The 15,715-nt window shown below is 53.1% G+C and overlaps 4 protein-coding genes across 4 annotated transcripts; 1 reads left to right on the top strand and 3 right to left on the bottom strand.

Moving 5' to 3' along the window:
- Positions 1-277: 277 nt before the first annotated feature.
- On the bottom strand, positions 278-4,417 carry CORC01_13806 (hydantoinase B/oxoprolinase; the record flags this gene model as incomplete). The annotated part of the gene is made up of 1 exon (XM_022625422.1): positions 278-4,417. One exon carries the CDS (start codon positions 4,415-4,417, stop codon positions 278-280), a length of 4,140 nt encoding a protein of 1,379 aa, XP_022468065.1.
- Positions 4,418-5,263: 846 nt separating this feature from the next.
- Positions 5,264-8,554, bottom strand: CORC01_13805 (uncharacterized protein; the record flags this gene model as incomplete). Its single annotated transcript, XM_022625421.1, has 1 exon — positions 5,264-8,554. The coding sequence occupies one exon, from the start codon at positions 8,552-8,554 to the stop codon at positions 5,264-5,266; it is 3,291 nt and encodes a 1,096-aa protein (XP_022468064.1).
- A 1,301-nt stretch (positions 8,555-9,855) lies between these two features.
- Positions 9,856-10,440, top strand: CORC01_13804 (transcriptional Coactivator p15; the record flags this gene model as incomplete). The annotated part of the gene is made up of 2 exons (XM_022625420.1): positions 9,856-10,011; positions 10,123-10,440. 2 exons carry the CDS (start codon positions 9,856-9,858, stop codon positions 10,438-10,440), a joined length of 474 nt encoding a protein of 157 aa, XP_022468063.1.
- Positions 10,441-13,774: 3,334 nt separating this feature from the next.
- CORC01_13803 (serine/threonine phosphatase) lies at positions 13,775-14,245 on the bottom strand (the record flags this gene model as incomplete). Its single annotated transcript, XM_022625419.1, has 1 exon — positions 13,775-14,245. One exon carries the CDS (start codon positions 14,243-14,245, stop codon positions 13,775-13,777), a length of 471 nt encoding a protein of 156 aa, XP_022468062.1.
- Between the last annotated feature and the right edge of the window lie 1,470 nt (positions 14,246-15,715).

Raw genomic sequence — 15,715 nt, 5'->3', positions numbered from 1 at the left:
TGTTGTATTCCGCATCGAATATCTTACTCTAGACAGACAACAGCCCGCGAAGATAGTTCTTTGGAGGGGGAATCATAGCCACCACCAAGATGAAGGCAGTGTCGCAAGGGTTTTTTGATAGTTTTAAAAAAGTTACACATCCTTCAAAATCCTATGATCTGTGTGCAAGCATCACAAGTGACTTGAATCATGAATGAATGCCCACGGGACTAATGGTATTTGATGTTACATTCTATATAGGTGGTCTCTCCAACGCAATCAACCACGTCCAAACATCCTAGACCTGCAGAGCAGTATCCTCCCTATTCGCATGACTCCCCTTCCTCCACCCGTTCGTCGGGTCCCTCTTGCTACTGATTCCCTTCTCAGCCCCAACCTTGCCCCAGCCACCGCCGCCAGGCGTGTTGATAATGATCCTCTCCCCAGGCTTCATCGGCGCGCTGTTCTTTGCCCCCAGATTGAACCTCCGCTCCTCGTACTCCACCTCCTCGTCTCCCTTCACCTCCCCAGCGGCACCCTTCAACCTCTTGAGCGACTTCTCCCAGCTCCCCTTTTCCACCTTTCTCACCCAAACATTCAGCCCGGCCTCGGCGTCCTCCCCGCCGGCGAGCCCGTACGGCCTATACACCCTCCTCTCGCTCAGGATCGACACCTGCACGGGGATCCGGAACTCGATATCCCTCACCACCCCGTCACCGCCCCGATGCTGCCCGTCACCGCCGGACCCTTTTCTCAACGAAAACTCCCGCAGGATCACGGGGTACCGCCTCTCAAACACCTCCGAGTCGGTGATTCGGGTGTTTGTCATGTGCGTGTGCACCCCGCTCGTGCCCTCCCAGCTGGGGCCCGCGCCGCTGCCGCCCGCAATCGTCTCGTAGTACCCGAAACCCTTGACCTCCTTCTGTCCCGTCACGTTGCCGCCGAAGCCGAACGTCAGGTTGTTGCAGTCGCCCTGGCTCGCCGCGCACGCCTGGAAGGCCTTGAAGATGACGTCCGTCACGCGCTGGCTCGTCAGGACGTTGCCGCCCACGACCGCCGCGCCGTCTGACGGGGACAGCAGCGACTTTGGCGGGATCTTGACGTTTATGGGCTTCAGACATCCCTGGTTGAGGGGGATGTCTTCCGAGATGAGGCACCGGAGGCAGTATATTATCGCGCTGTACGTCACGGCTTCGGGGGCGTTGACGTTGCCGTAGACTTCGGGCCCGGTACCCTCAAAGTCAAAGACCGCCTCGCCCTTGTCGGCGTCAATGGTGACCTTTAACCGAATCGGACTGCCGTCGTCCATGAAGTCCACCGCTTGTAGATCTCTGCCTTCAAATCGCTTGCTGACCTCCTTCAGCAGTGTGCGCACGCAGAGCTCGGCGTTATTCTGAATGTGGACCATGTAAAACTGCACCGTCTCCTCGCCATACTCCCCAATGAGACCCTCAATCAGTGCAATGCCCTTCTGGTTCGCCGAGACTTGCGCTCTCAGGTCATTGATGTTGTCGGCTAAGCAGCGGGTTCCACTGCATCCGGGGTACTGCGCAGGCTCGTTGTATAACAACTCCGTCACTCTCTTCTCGTCGAAGCGCCCCTCGCTAACAAGCTTCTCGCTCTTAATCGCAGCTCCCTCCTGGAACAGTTCCTTTGAGTGTGGCGGCATACTGCCAGCTGTGATGCCTCCGATATCCGCATGATGCGCTCTCGAGGCCGCGTAGAAGAGGATTTTATCCCCCTTGTCGTTGAAAGCCGGCATCACCAGAGTGATATCTGGCAAATGAGTACCTCCGTATGAAGGGTGGTTGGAAATGATGACGTCGCCCTTCTTCAAATCCCCCTTCCAGATCTCCGCCTGCCGCTTGACGCAGGTCGACATCGAGCCCAAGTGGACAGGAAGATGAGGCGCATTAGCCACGAGACCGCCCGTCGCGTCAAATATGGCGCAGGAGAAATCTAGTCGTTCCTTGACGTTGGTGCTGACGCTAGTTTTTTGGAGGGCTCTTCCCATTTGTTCTGCAATAGCCATGAATCGATGACCAAAAATACTCAACATGATCGGATCAACGTCTCGTTCGCTTTGGTTCTTTGGTAGCCTATACCTAGAGGTCAGCTTCAAGTTTTCGATTCGAACTTGTCCTACATACCCGTCTTCTTTGGATTTTTCCTTCTCAATGTCAATGACGACATGGGTATCAAGAACCAGCGCAGTGGCCTTCGGCGTGACCACAATAGTCTGCGTACCATCTGCCAGCATGGCGGGTCCCTTGATAGTCTCGCCAGTGCTCAAATCCTCGAGCTTGTACACCGGGGTATCAAGTCGACCCTCTTCGAAATAAACCTGCTGTCGGTTGTGTGCTTTGCTCTGCTCTACATTCTTACGCTCCAACTCCTTGAGTTGTTGGTCTACCGTCTTCTCCGCATGCCTGAAACTCTTTCCGATACCGCGGACTCGCACATCGTCAACAATGATGTCTCGATCGTCGAGAGTAAAGCCAAACTCGTAACGATGCTGCTGAATGAAGGCCGTTCCAAAATCCCAGTCCTTTGTGTCCTTCTGCTCGTCCTGGTCAGGCCTGATAATCATCAACGCCGACTCGGTGCCGCGGTACCTCATGTTAAGGTACTCTTCAAACACGATTTCCTTCTCGTCGAAGCCCTGGTCGCGCAGGGCCTTGCGAGACTTGTCCTTGAGCTTCTCCATCTTGCTCTTTAGCTCATCCACTGCCTTGCCCGGGTATTCCCAGACCTTGGAATCGGGCTCCTGGCGCTCGTCAACAACGTCCGCCAATGCCATACCATATGCTGATAGCACAGAGGAGTATCTGTGAATAAGGATCTGCTGAATACCGAGGGCCTCGGCAATAGCAACAGCGTGCTGCCCGCCGGCACCACCGAATGTTGCCAGGCGGTGCTTGGAGGAATCGTGACCCTTGGCCTCCGTGATTGACCTGATAGGCCTCGTCATTGTTTCGTTTGCAACGGTCAAGAAACCGTATGCCACCTCGTCGACGCTCATATTTTTTCCAGTCTCCTTGTTGACCTGATCAGCAAGTTCTTGTAGAACATTCTTACTAGCCACAGGGTCAAGCCCTTGGTCCTCGTTCTCGCCAAAGATCTTTGGGAAGAACTCAGGGAGTAAACGACCGAGGTAGAGGTTGGCATCGGTTACAGTCGCCGGTCCCCCCTTTCTATAGCACGCCGGACCTGGGTGTGCGCCAGCAGACTCAGGACCAACCACAAAAAGCCCATTCTTCCAGAAAAGCATGGAGCCGCCGCCTGCCGCAACCGTGTTGATATCCAGCTGCGGCGATTGAATAGTCACGCCAGCAGTAGTAGTCTCAAACACATGCTCATATCGCCCCTCGCCAAACCGAGAGACGTCAGTGCTTGTGCCGCCCATGTCGAATCCAATCACAGGGATCTTTGTCTCTTCATCATACGACGTGATGGCGTACCCCACAACACCACCCGCCGGCCCGGATAGAATAGCCTTGAGTCCAGTGAAGTTCTCCACGTCAACAAGACCACCATCGCTCTGCATAAACTCGCATCGGGCACCCTTGGCACCTTCCTCTTGCTGAACGCTCCTCGTTCCCAAACCGCCCTCGAATCCGGCCTGGAAGCCCGCGATGTATTTTTTGATAGCAGGCGTGAGATACGCGTCAGCACAAACGGACGTCGCTCGCGAAACCAGCTTGATCATGGGCATGAGCTCGTGACTGAGGGAAATGTGCTCGAAGCCAATCTCCTTTGCGATCTTGCCAATCAGGGCTTCGTGGTCGGGGAAGGTATAGCCGTGCATCAGACACACCGCAATACTGCGGATTCCCGAGTCATAGACTTCTTGCAACTGGTCCTTGATACTCTGTGCCTCGGGGCGTTGCAGTATCCTCACGGCCTCCCCCGATGTCCCCTGTACAAGCTCCTCTTTGGCTGCTTCTAGCGTCCCAGCCTTGGCAGCCACTTTGGTCAAATTCCGCATGGGGTCTTCGGCATAGTCCTCCAGAGTAACGCGCTCATCAACCTCGACGACTTTCTCATACAACACATCCGGTTTTCGAATCGCCAGGTCAAAGATCTTGGGCCTGCTCTGGTTGCCGATGGCGAGGCAGTCCTTGAACCCCTTGGTCACGACCATGGCGATCTTTTCACCCTTGCGCTCCAGCAGAGCGTTTGTGGCCACAGTGGTCCCCATGCGAATGGAATCGATCCTCTTTGTGTCCAGAGCCTCACCCCGGGGGATTTCCCTGTCGAGGAAGTGCGACATGATGCGCCGGATCCCCTCGAGAGGCGCATCTTCATAGTTGGCCGGGTCTTCAGAGAGGAGCTTGATGATTGTCTCCTTTCCATTTAGCTCGCCGACACAGTCAGTGAAGGTACCACCGCGGTCGATGGCGATGCGAATGCCGCGGTCTCGCGAGTCTGACGCCATTGTGACGGTGGACCTCGAGAACGTAGGGTAGTGATGAGGAAGGTACCCGTAGGTTCTATTGAACAAGGATTGGGTTCGACTTGTGGTTGGAAATATCAAAAAGTCTCACATCAAGGCAAAAGAAGAATTCAAGGGTATAGATGAAGGCTAAAGATCACGACGACTTGGTGATTCTAGAGATCGATGACAAATGGTGGTCGACGTCAACGCAACGGAAGGAGCTGCCGATAAGATAAGGAGCTCAAGCTCCGCACCCCACTACTAGCCTGATACCCCGCACTCCACAGCCGTGCTAGTAGTGGGGGCGTTCTTGAGCTTCGAAATGATCCTTGAAGGTAAGGTCACGACGGTCGTTATGGAACTTTACCGATTTCTTTCTCTGGCCAAATACAGACGCAAGTTCTGCTTTGCTCGTATTTGGTTTTTTTTCCTCGTCCTGGTTGCCTCTGTCCCTCGTCTAAGTGCCTTGACTAGGCGCCTGCCTTGGATGAGTGTAAAAGACAGCAGCAGGCAATCTCAGAGTACGACAGAGGAAGAGGCAGGCCAGCGCCAGTCCCTCTTGAACTTCCCTCTCACGTTTCACTTCAAGTAAACATTTCCAGTCAATGATAGCTATATCTTCTTGAGCTATATATGTCAGTCAATTATTAAGTATGTATAAGTAATCTTGTTCTCGTCCCCAGCGATGCCAAGTTGCCCGACACCGGTCGTTTCCATGTCTTTCTTTCAAGTCATAAGTTTTACAAACAGCGGCTGTTCTACGCTGCGCATTCTCGCCTTCGTAGCCGATTGTTGGTACAAAAATGGTGTGTTGCGCCGGCGCCAAAGGGATGAAAATGCTGTGGATTAGTGGGTGACGACCCTCACAGCCTGGAGCATCATGCCAAATATGAAGCCCCGCGCCACCTCTTGGATCTGGAGACTATCAAAGATACGCCCCAGGGCGTCGGTCGTCGCCGCTTGTCCCATAACGCCAGTCAAGGCAGCCGGAACACCTCGTTTGATAAGGAGGTTGCGTGCCTTGAATCGCAGCTTCTCCTTCTCCTCTTCCGTCATCTCAGCAGGCCAAGTGGCCCGCTCCTCATCAGTCGGCATTGTGTTCTCTCGCAGCTTGCGAAGGTGGTACGCGAGTCCCTCATCCTTGGTGTTGGCGTCAATGACGGATTCCTGCATCATTTTTTGGATCGCGATCAAGGACGGGTTGCCGGGTCGCAGAAGGAATGACTTTGCGGCGGCTAGCAGAGTTCGTCGAATGTTCCAAGCGGACGAGAGCGTGTACATCTCATTGATAATAGCGAAGACTAGTTCGACAGCCACGTTCGTTTCTTGCTCCTGAAGAGGAGGGTATTGCCGCGCAGGCTTTGCCTCCTTCTTCTTCGGCTGGGTCTGCGGGAGACCTGGCGAAAGAGCCCCGGTGGAGTTCCGGGGGGAAATAACTTCATCCATCTTAGCCCGCATGTCCCCCTGTGTGGGTGACTGGTAGTCTTCCGGCATCTCGTCCGGCGGAGGAGGCAGGTACTGGAGATTCATGACATCAAGGCTTGTTAACGAGGGAGACGGGAGGGCTGGTGAGTGCAAGGGCGCTAGGCTTGAAGCTCTACTATGTTCGCGACTGCCAGTGGCACTTGGAGTGTTCCTCTCCCAATGGTCGGACCGAGGCTTGAGGCCATCTGCCTCGGCATCGCCTCGGGGGTCAAAGCTAGGCCGTCGTTCCATGGGAGCGATCTTGCCTGGCTGGGTAGAGACAATCGAGGATCGTTGGCTGTCAAGACTGTCCCGGCCCTTCCGAGAGCCCACTCCAGTCGGCGATGAGAGTGCCGCGTTCAGACTGGTGGTACTGTCCATCCTTGGCGGCGTTCCTGTGGACCATCGATGATTTGATGTTTGGATCTCCGACAACGAGGACGTGTTCTTTCTTGGACCGAGACCGATATTATTGAACATGCCAGTCACACCTCCAAAGACTGCCTTGCCGCCTTCCATGGCACCTTTGGGGCCCATTGTCAAGACATCCAACATGTTCTTGCCAACCGTGTCCCATGGTAGACCTGACTTGGAATTGCTGTGGCCGTGGCCCGAGTCTTTTTCCAAGAAGCGTTTCATGCCCTCGCTCTCTGCTAGTGACTTGTACCAACAGGCGTCCTTGACGTAACGCTCCAGTTCACCACGAAGCGAGGCCCGCGTATGCGACTTCCAGTTAGGGAGCGCGGCATGCTGTTCTGTAAAAGCTGTCACGCCCGAAATATTTGCGATGCGCCTCAAGATCTCGTGCAGAGTCTCGAAGTCTGAGTATTGCCTCACAATCATCCAGCCGGGGTAGTGAGACGAAGATGGCTCAATCTGAACCATATAGTCCCAGTTAGGCTTGCTCCGGATACGATTGTTGTCGTTGCCATCCTCATACAGAGTGATAGTGGCATTGTGCAGTGAAAAAGGAAGCTTGCAAATGCTCTCGTCAGGCACCTGAGGCTCCTCCTTCGCGGGTGGCACGATCTGGTCAAAGTTCAAAAACTGGGAGGCGCTCCCTGTAGAGGCGTGTTTGGATGACGACTTCTGGCTGGAGGAGTCCGCGTCAGACCTTGGCGTGGTAGGTGAGTGCGTACTTTCCCGCTTAGAAACGTCGGACGTATTCGATCCACTCGAACCATTCGTTGACGGCTTCTCTGCTGAAGACAAGGATCTCGGTGACAGCTCACCAGGGGAAGACACGATCTTGCCCTCAGTAGTCTGCACCGTCGGATGGGATGCCGAGTCAACGCTCTGTCGCGTCTTGACTCTTTTAGCCTCTTCTTCGGCGATTAAGGCGTTCATACGCTTCATCTCTTCCATAGCTTCCTCCATCTCTTCGTCAGCTTTGCTAAGCTGCTTCTTGTGCGATACTAGGGACCCCTTGCGGCGCTCGCGTTCCATCTCTAACGAGTTGCGGTTCCCCTTGGTCAGCGCGATGTTACCGACGTTTCCGTCAATGTCAATGAACGCATTCGCATTGTGGACAGCGCTGGCGGTGGCTGCCTCGGGCCCCGTCTGCATGCCGACGTCGATGGCCTGACTGAAGTCGGGTTCTCCGGCTTCCAACAGGTAGACGATCCAGGCATTGATCCACTCCGGCGCTGAGCATGACTGCAAGGTCATCTCAAGAATCACTCCCGCGAGGATCTCTCGCAGAAACACGCGAGCGGGATCGCAATTGTATGCCGACCGGTCCAGGAACCCGAGGAGGTCGTCTGCGACATTGTGGAATTTGGCAGACTGTTGTGACCGACTCAGCAGATTGGCCAGATTCGAGTTGGGGTTTTCTTCTAGGTACTTGGAGATGATTTCGGGGGCTGTCGAGTTGGGGTCGTTGTTTTGGTCGGTGAAGGCAGAGGATAATTCGGAGAGAAAGACGATGAACATGGACGACGCATTGGTCATGAAGTCGAGGAATGAGTCGGCGGGGCGTTTGCGGTAGAGGTGGTTCGAGATGGATAGGAGAAACGAGTTGAGGAGTCTCCGGCAGGAAAGAGGGAACGAGCTATCCGTCGGAAGAATCGGGGAATACCACCACTTGACGTAGTCACGGATGACGGCGTCCACCAAGCTAGTCAGAGCCTCGCGCGTTTCGGGCTGGAAGTCGTCGAATCCATGGATAAGTCGATCTTCCTCTTCCTCATCATTCTTGGGTGGCTCAGCGATCTTGACCAAGGCCAGCCGCTGAAGGACGTCAATGCCCTTCTCGCCCCGGACGACCCGGGACACCTCTGGATGGCGCGCTTCGTACGATATGAAGGCGACAACACCACCAAAAGCGCCGATAAGGACGAGTCCAATCCTGCCGAGGATGAAATATGTCGAAGCTGCCAGGCCGACTGCGATAGCACCTAGGGTTTCGGATGTTGCGGTCGACAAGAACTTGAGCACTTTGGTGACCAAATTATCTTCTTCTTCCACTTTTCCACCAGGCATTGGCGCTTCTGAAGCGACCGCCGCTGGTATTGACGAAGCAGAGAAAATTGTAGACTTATCTTCGATCGGAGGGGGGATTGTAGATTGCGTTGTTGTAGTCGTTGTCGTTGTTGTCTTAGTGGCCGGGAGCTTCTCGTCAGCGACGCGAGATGCGCCGCCGGGTGGATGCGCTTCGGCTGGCGTCGAGTCCATATTTCTTAATTGGTCGTTCTATTGATTCGGGAGTCGCACCCTCTCACATCCCTGGTGCTGGAGGTGAAGACCAAGCGTGCATTAATCGAGCCGAGCAAGATGCACAATGGAAAAAACGTCTGACCGTAAGCGTGAGGCAAGAGCAGTAAGTAGTCGTCGTCGTCAGCTGCAGGCGCAAGGTTTAAAAAAATTGGTAGAGGATAGTTGGCCGACCTTGCCGTGAGGTGGTTCTCGCACACGCAGCAGCTGTAGAGTTTCGAAAAAGTCTAGTAGAAAAAGAGGCGTGCGTTGACTTGAAGTGCACCAGCGGCGTAAGGTGCCAGGTAGAATCAGATCTCGTTTGTTTTAGGGGGGGCCTAAGCGCGGATGGGACTGGGGGAGAACGGGATGGGAATTCATGTTGGCGTCCTTGGTGGGACTTGTGGCAGATTGGCCCGCCTTGGAAGGGAACGCAGCTGGGCTCAAAATGCTCGCCAAAGCTCTAGACTCCTAATTTTAGTGACGGGACCCCTGCACCGGTCCAGTCGCTAGGAAAAATTCCCCGTGTTTCTGGGCAGTGTCTGTCCACTCTTGTTTCTCTGATTCCACTTGTTCATTAAAGCTGTCTGCTGGATGATGGATCGTCAACAATTGCGACATGGCCATATGTATAGGTAAGGGATCGTCAGTAATGAAAAGGGGGATGGGGGAAGTGATGGGAAGTGTAGCGCAGGTGGACAGAATATGGGGGTGAAACACATCTCAAGCAGCAGTGGAAGGACCACTCTGGTTCGGGACGCGGCAGATGCGCGCTCGAGGTGAGACAAGAAAACGATCCAATGTCCCTTGCATTGAGCGACGCGACAGGGTCCCAATGTTGAAAATTAACGTCTTTTGGTGCTCTGCGCCGCAAAACCATGCCCACAAATTCCTCCGGTTCTTGGCGTGCAACGTCTTCGCTATGCAATGACAGGTAAGGTAGGTGCCAAGGTTGGTAGCACGTGAGGAACGGACTTCAGCCAGATCTGCCAAAATAAGTGAGGTTCGTCACGTGTCCTCGCGTTACGTGTGCTTGCGTTTGACCGATTACGTCATCTGGTGGACTCGCGACAGACCACTTTACTCGACCGACCGCAATGCGCCTGCCAAGCGATGGACAACTCACTGTACATGCGATCGACTACATATCATTGATCGCGTCTCAACTTTTTGGTTCTTGAAGCCTTGATACCCGCGCCAATCTCTCTCCTCCGAACGTCAAGCCACAAGATCACCCAAGAAAAACACCCATTGGTACAGCGCATTTCGCTTACCAGCCCAGCATGCCGTTTACAAAGGGTACTAAGCGCGCCGCCCCGCGCGACTCGCGCAGCGACTCCGGCGACGAGGTCATCACCAAGTCCAACAAGAAGACAAAAACCACAAAGAACAACGGAAGCACAGATGGGGTTGACAAGGACGGCAACCCTTTCTGGGATGTGAGTTCCCTCTTCCTACCTTGGACACCCATTCATCTGCTTCTTCCCAAAATCTATCTGTCCTCCTTGTAACCCGGCGGGACTCTAACATGCTCCTCACCTCCCTCACAGCTGTCCAACAAGCGCCGCGTTGGCCTCTCTCAATTCAAGAACACCACTTTTGTCAATATTCGCGAGTTTTACGAAAAGGATGGCGACATGCTGCCGGGCAAGAAAGGCATCTCCCTCACCGTCCCACAGTACGAGGCCCTCGTCAAGGCCATGCCCGCTATTAGCGAAAAGCTGCGCGCCATGGGCCACGACGTCGAGGACGTGGAGGAGGACGGCGGGGCTCCCACCGCGGTCGAGGCACCAAAGCCTGCTGCCAAGGAGAAGTCAAGAGCCAAGAAGTCCAATTTTGAGGCTACCAGTGACGAGGAGTCGGACTAGGATTCGGATTCGAGTGACGACGATGACAAATTTGAGTCTACTTCGGAGTCGGGGATTGAACAGTCCGACTACACTTCGGGTTCGGAATCTGATTAAGGGAAGGGACAGGCGTTATTGAGATCAAAAGTTGTACGCGTCATACGTAGTTGTTTTTGTTGCTTTCTCCTGATCATGATGAGACAGGAATTGATGTATGACAAAGGAGCGGGGGTTGGGAGGCCAAGATGATGTTCATCAAGACTTGTGATAGCTGGCTGCTTAGACTTGATGAAAAGCTCATGAGACATGAACTTCCGGTATCGTGCATCCTTGTTCCAAGCATTTCCGCGCCTAGTTCTACGGGATGATCCCGTATGCTTCCTTTATTTCACACCATCGGGCCAACTTTTCCAGAAAACGTCTCCCACAAAACTGCTACAACCGCAGGACGTATGGAAATGGCCTAGTCGTAGGTTCCCAAGGGGGTGCCGGGCGAAAGCGTATGATGGAGGCCCTTATCGATTGTTCTTTCTCGGCCAACGGCGCCTCGAACATATTTTGCCTAGGCCAGTAGAATATGATACGCATCAAGGCACAATATAGGAAGAAGAAAAAGGAAGGAAAAACAGATGAATGCATTCTCGCCCTGGACTTGGGGTGGAGGGCGTCAAAAGCTGCGTGTTCATTTGGACGCACATGACTTGGATTCGTATGCATATTAGAGATCATTTTCCAGCTATTCATGGCTGCCTGTAGTGCTCGTGTTGTCACTTTCTCACGCCGCATTCATCATCGTCGAGGATGAAGGTGCCAATGCCTGCTGTGAGAGATTTCTGGCACGACATGTGGACGGCAGATCCACAAGTCAGAAAACCCAACGTAGGTTTCACTTTAGACCCTCGATTTTGACGCCCTCCACCCCAAGTCCAGGGCGAGAACATTCTATCCTTCGTACTCTGTAAAAACGAGCTAACCAAAGCGGGCAGATGAAAAACTCAAGCAATGGCAGGCAGTTGCAAGATACGGCTGAGTGGGATGAAATGGAAAAGGGACCGCCAGCTAATGATTGAGAGACGTCAGGTATCGTTAGACTTCAGTCAGTCTTCAATGAATTTGGAAGCTAGAAAAAGGACTGAGGTAGCTTTTGGTCGAGGGCCTATGCATCTCCATCTTGATAGGAATCGTAGTTCAAGTCTGCGCGATGGAGATGCAAGAGAAGCCTTGATTTATACGTATAACGGACTGGTCTTGAAATTCGATACCAAGATGAACTACGTCCTCAATTATACTGAATGAGAAAAGAGATTATACCAAAGTAATATTGCATTTCGCTTCAAAGTAACAGCACGGCAATGACGGGATTGCAATCAAGCGAGACGGTGATAGAACCTACGGAGCGTGTCTCCGTGATCAATCGGTGAAGTCACTGCAGCGCTGCTTAGAACGCCTGCTGCGATTTCTTGCCTCAAGTGAAGTTGATGGAGCCGGAGTTTCCATTTCGTCCTTATTTCTGGAGAAGGATTCTGTTGAGAGATGCAGAGGACTGCAAATGCCAGCCTAAAACAATTGAGCAGTGGACGTCTCTCTGCCCTATTGTGTAGCGTGCTTGGCGCCAGAATTCTGCAAGGCAGTTGCCTTCACTTCGACCGAGAACCAATTTGCGATAACTAGCCTCTATAGGAACTGCTGTATCGTCGGACATATTTGCAGAGGTCCGATCTCTTGGAAGTCATGTTCCCAAGAGCCTTTTCTTTTGAGGCCAAATCTTCACGGCTTCACAAAGCACATCGATAAATAGAAATGTGTGGCTGTTCGATGCTTACAAAGACGATCTTCCGAAAGAATTAATATGCTGGCAAACATATGTCTTGGAGGTGCTGAGGCGTTATTCATGAAGGTTTGGATTGCGCTTCTCTACCATCAAGTTCATGGCAATCATCGAAAGCATCGGACGGATGACAATGTAGCTGCGGCTGTACCATTTGCTCGCCAGAAAGGCAGCAGTAGTCTACCAAAAAAAGGTTCCTGCTTGAGCTTGGGCATCCACTCACTTCGTGGAACCACCAAGGTCGCGGTAATACACTTGCCCTACGATGCCATGACTAAGTCCGCTTGCTATTCCACGCCATTGCACCATGAGCAGCGAAGACGAATTGCGCTTTCATTGACAACATAAAAGTCCGAGGCTATCACGCAGAGAAAACAACAACAAAGTTTGCGCCATGGAACGTCCGCGACGGCTGTGATTCGATCCGCCGCCCCCCGGGAACGACTCCGGAGGACCCCGGCCGGCTTCGGTCCGTCACACGGAAAGGTCATAGTGGGAACACCGAGAGACCATGCCGCGAAAACGGATCTGGACAAAAGGTCTGTGTTTGTAGATAAGGCAGGAGAAACCAACTTACCCATGCAAGTTCTGTGGCCCCCTAGCTTCGCTTCGCCCAGCGCAAATTAAACCAAGATCCATATCAGCATCGCGCAATTAGAAGCGGAGGCATTTCGTTTTCGGTGCATGTTTCCGTCGCAGGTTGACCAAACCCTGGGTCTCATCAACTCGATCGGGGGTGGCCTTCCCTCGAAAGATTGGACATGGGCAAGCACATGTTTTCTTCTCTTCAATCATCAATCACCCGGAACCATGGCGAGTTTCCCTCCAATTTCGATCACAATTTTAAGCCCCCATGTCATGTTTGATGATGTCAATAGCGGCATTATTCATTAATATCATTTTTGCGCCGTTTGGGGTTCGAAAACATCCCCCGGCAATCTTCCTTCATTTCGCCAAAATTGAAACCATTTTTCTTCTCCTTTGCCGTTGCCAACGGGTTTATTAGCCTACCCAGCGCCGGATCCCTGTCTATCCAAGATGATCTCACCTTGTTTCAATGTCTCCCCAGTCGCTCTATTGGCTCACCTGCAACCTGCGCCATAATCGCAGGAAACATCTTGAGCTCTCAAAAGTTCAATACTCATAATCCACGGCAAGTGCTGTAGCGAATCCTCATCACCATCGTTCTGAACAGCAGCATTCATAAACAAAGTATGCTTTCCCGCCCTAAGCGGATGCCCGTCCCCAGCGTAATGCAAAGTCTTGAACCCCCCCGCCCTCCGATGTATGTGACCGAAGCATTGCAGCCGCGGCTTGACCCGCATGACATGCCGCGAATAAGCCCGGACACCCGATCCGTTCGGTGGCTGTGCGGTCGAATATCCCCCCCCTTGCGGCGGGTCGTGGGTGACGACGACGTCCACGTCGCCCCCAATGTCCGATTGGTGGTCTTGGGCCTTGGCCTCCTGCTCCAACTTTGACGTCGCCGTTGACCTCGACATCCTGCCATGGATCGTACTGGAACCCCTACAACCGTCTGCCCACGGCGAGGACAGCGTGAGGTGGGGGACTCGCGTAGACATTCAGTGATGCAGCATTGGCGAGCGTCAAGGTATGAGTGTTAGTGTCGGTCTGTTCCCCTCCTCCTCCCTTGTCACCATGGTCGTCATGGTCGTCGAGGAAGACGATGGCAGCAACCTTGGCACACCGCGACGCGCTAAAGTCACCACTACGTCTCCGGATGAAGATCATAGCGACCAAGGGAGGTGCCATATCAGCGAACCTGCGTCGGAAAACCGGGCCATCGAGCGCCGAGTAGTGGCTATGACGAGCTTGAGAGGACCTCAGCAGGTCGAGGTTGCCGCAGCGGATGGATACATCGGCCAGGTTCAGTGTTTTGTCATATTCCACCGGTTGAGGTACTGCGCCATGGGTGCCCGAGATGATGAAAATTCGGTTCTTGATCTTTAAGGAGGAGACAGTCTTGGCGTTGTTCATCCATCTTTTTGCATCCCTGGTTTGGCGGTCTCTTGAAAGCCATCTACTTTGGAAGTATGCGGCATTATTACGTGAAGACTGGTAACGATAATGTCCAAGTCACTGCCGAACATGTCAAAGCTTGTTCATTCTATGGAAAGATACCACGCCTAAATCTGGGTGGTCTTTGGTACCCTTCTCACAGTCACACATCTGGCTCGTTGTTTATTTCCGCCTTACCTTGGATTTGGATAATCTATGCTGCAGACCAATTGGTGCCACGTATACCATGGCGTTGATGGACTAGAAGGCCATGAATTGGCCAAATCTGGCATTTGTACATCATATAGTTTGTGGAGGTTTGTAACCAATTTCGTCTTGCCCTTTCACAGTTTGGATGTGTGCATCATGCCCTATCACAGCACTGGATGGTCGTCAATCCTGTTTAGTTTATGCGGTGAATCAGTCCTCGACTTGACTCAGTTGAATTAGGCAGCCAGTAAAGAGAACTATTATAAATATCACAAAACTTTGTGATGTGATTGCTCGGTCCGTATCAGTCCACAAAGACTCAGCCACCTCGAAATGGGCACTATTGAAAAGATAAGGGACGAACCAAGTTGGCTAAACGGAGCAGAGAAACATCAACTTGGCATTGTCGCAACCGTCACGATACTTTGCAATTTTTTTTAAAGGCGACTGCATCATCTCGGGCTGGCCCGCCAAAGTCTAAGGGGGAGCTGAGGGACTAGGGAGACCGCGGCACTGAGACGACAGCAAAGGTTCAAGAAGGGAGCCTGACGGACGCCCGCAAGTCCGCAGACAGAAAGAGAGGGAGAGCTCGGTCCAGAAGGCGACTGTGAGTGGAGAAAGAAGGAGTATGATAGAGTTCGGATTGATTTGAGTTTGGCGAGCAACATCGGATCATCGTCATTGACGGCAAGTCAGGTGTACTTCAGTATCTCTAATTTTGGAGAGAGCTTGGCCCCTTGGAGAGGGCGGTAGCATATGACGATCAAACAGCAATGCAAAGCCATATGCCTCGGTCAGCGAAGCGCGCAGGAGAGTCTGAAGTAAGGCCTTCCCTCTGCATCGCTCAGAAACGGGCATATGGGATGGATCGGATAGATTTTCTTCTTCCTGTTCCGGGGATGTTCAAGCGAGTGCCTGTCGGCTCGGCGCAAGAGAGGCGAATGGCCGTGAGGAGGCCCATTGGATTATCCAGACGCGGTAAGGCGAATGGTTATGTTAGCGAGGGATCAGAGGAACTCGTGCATCCATGGCCGCAGCAGGTTTTTTGGCAACGGATGAGGCGATTCAGCCCCAATGGCGGGGAAGACGCCTGGGTCGGTGTGTGGCGGCGGCGGGGAAGAGCCGGGTCCGGGTTGGTGGGTTTCTCGGTGAGGGAAGATGCCGCGCATAAGGGTCCTAGAGGGCTGGTGGAGGCAAGGCTTTGGGCACTACACCAGGATTGAAGTTCCTCGGATGTGA

The sequence above is a fragment of the Colletotrichum orchidophilum genome (assembly GCF_001831195.1).
Source record: "Colletotrichum orchidophilum strain IMI 309357 chromosome Unknown Scaffold_215.1, whole genome shotgun sequence".
Taxonomy (NCBI): Eukaryota; Fungi; Ascomycota; class Sordariomycetes; order Glomerellales; family Glomerellaceae; genus Colletotrichum; species Colletotrichum orchidophilum.
This window is presented reverse-complemented; position numbering and strand designations above follow the sequence as displayed.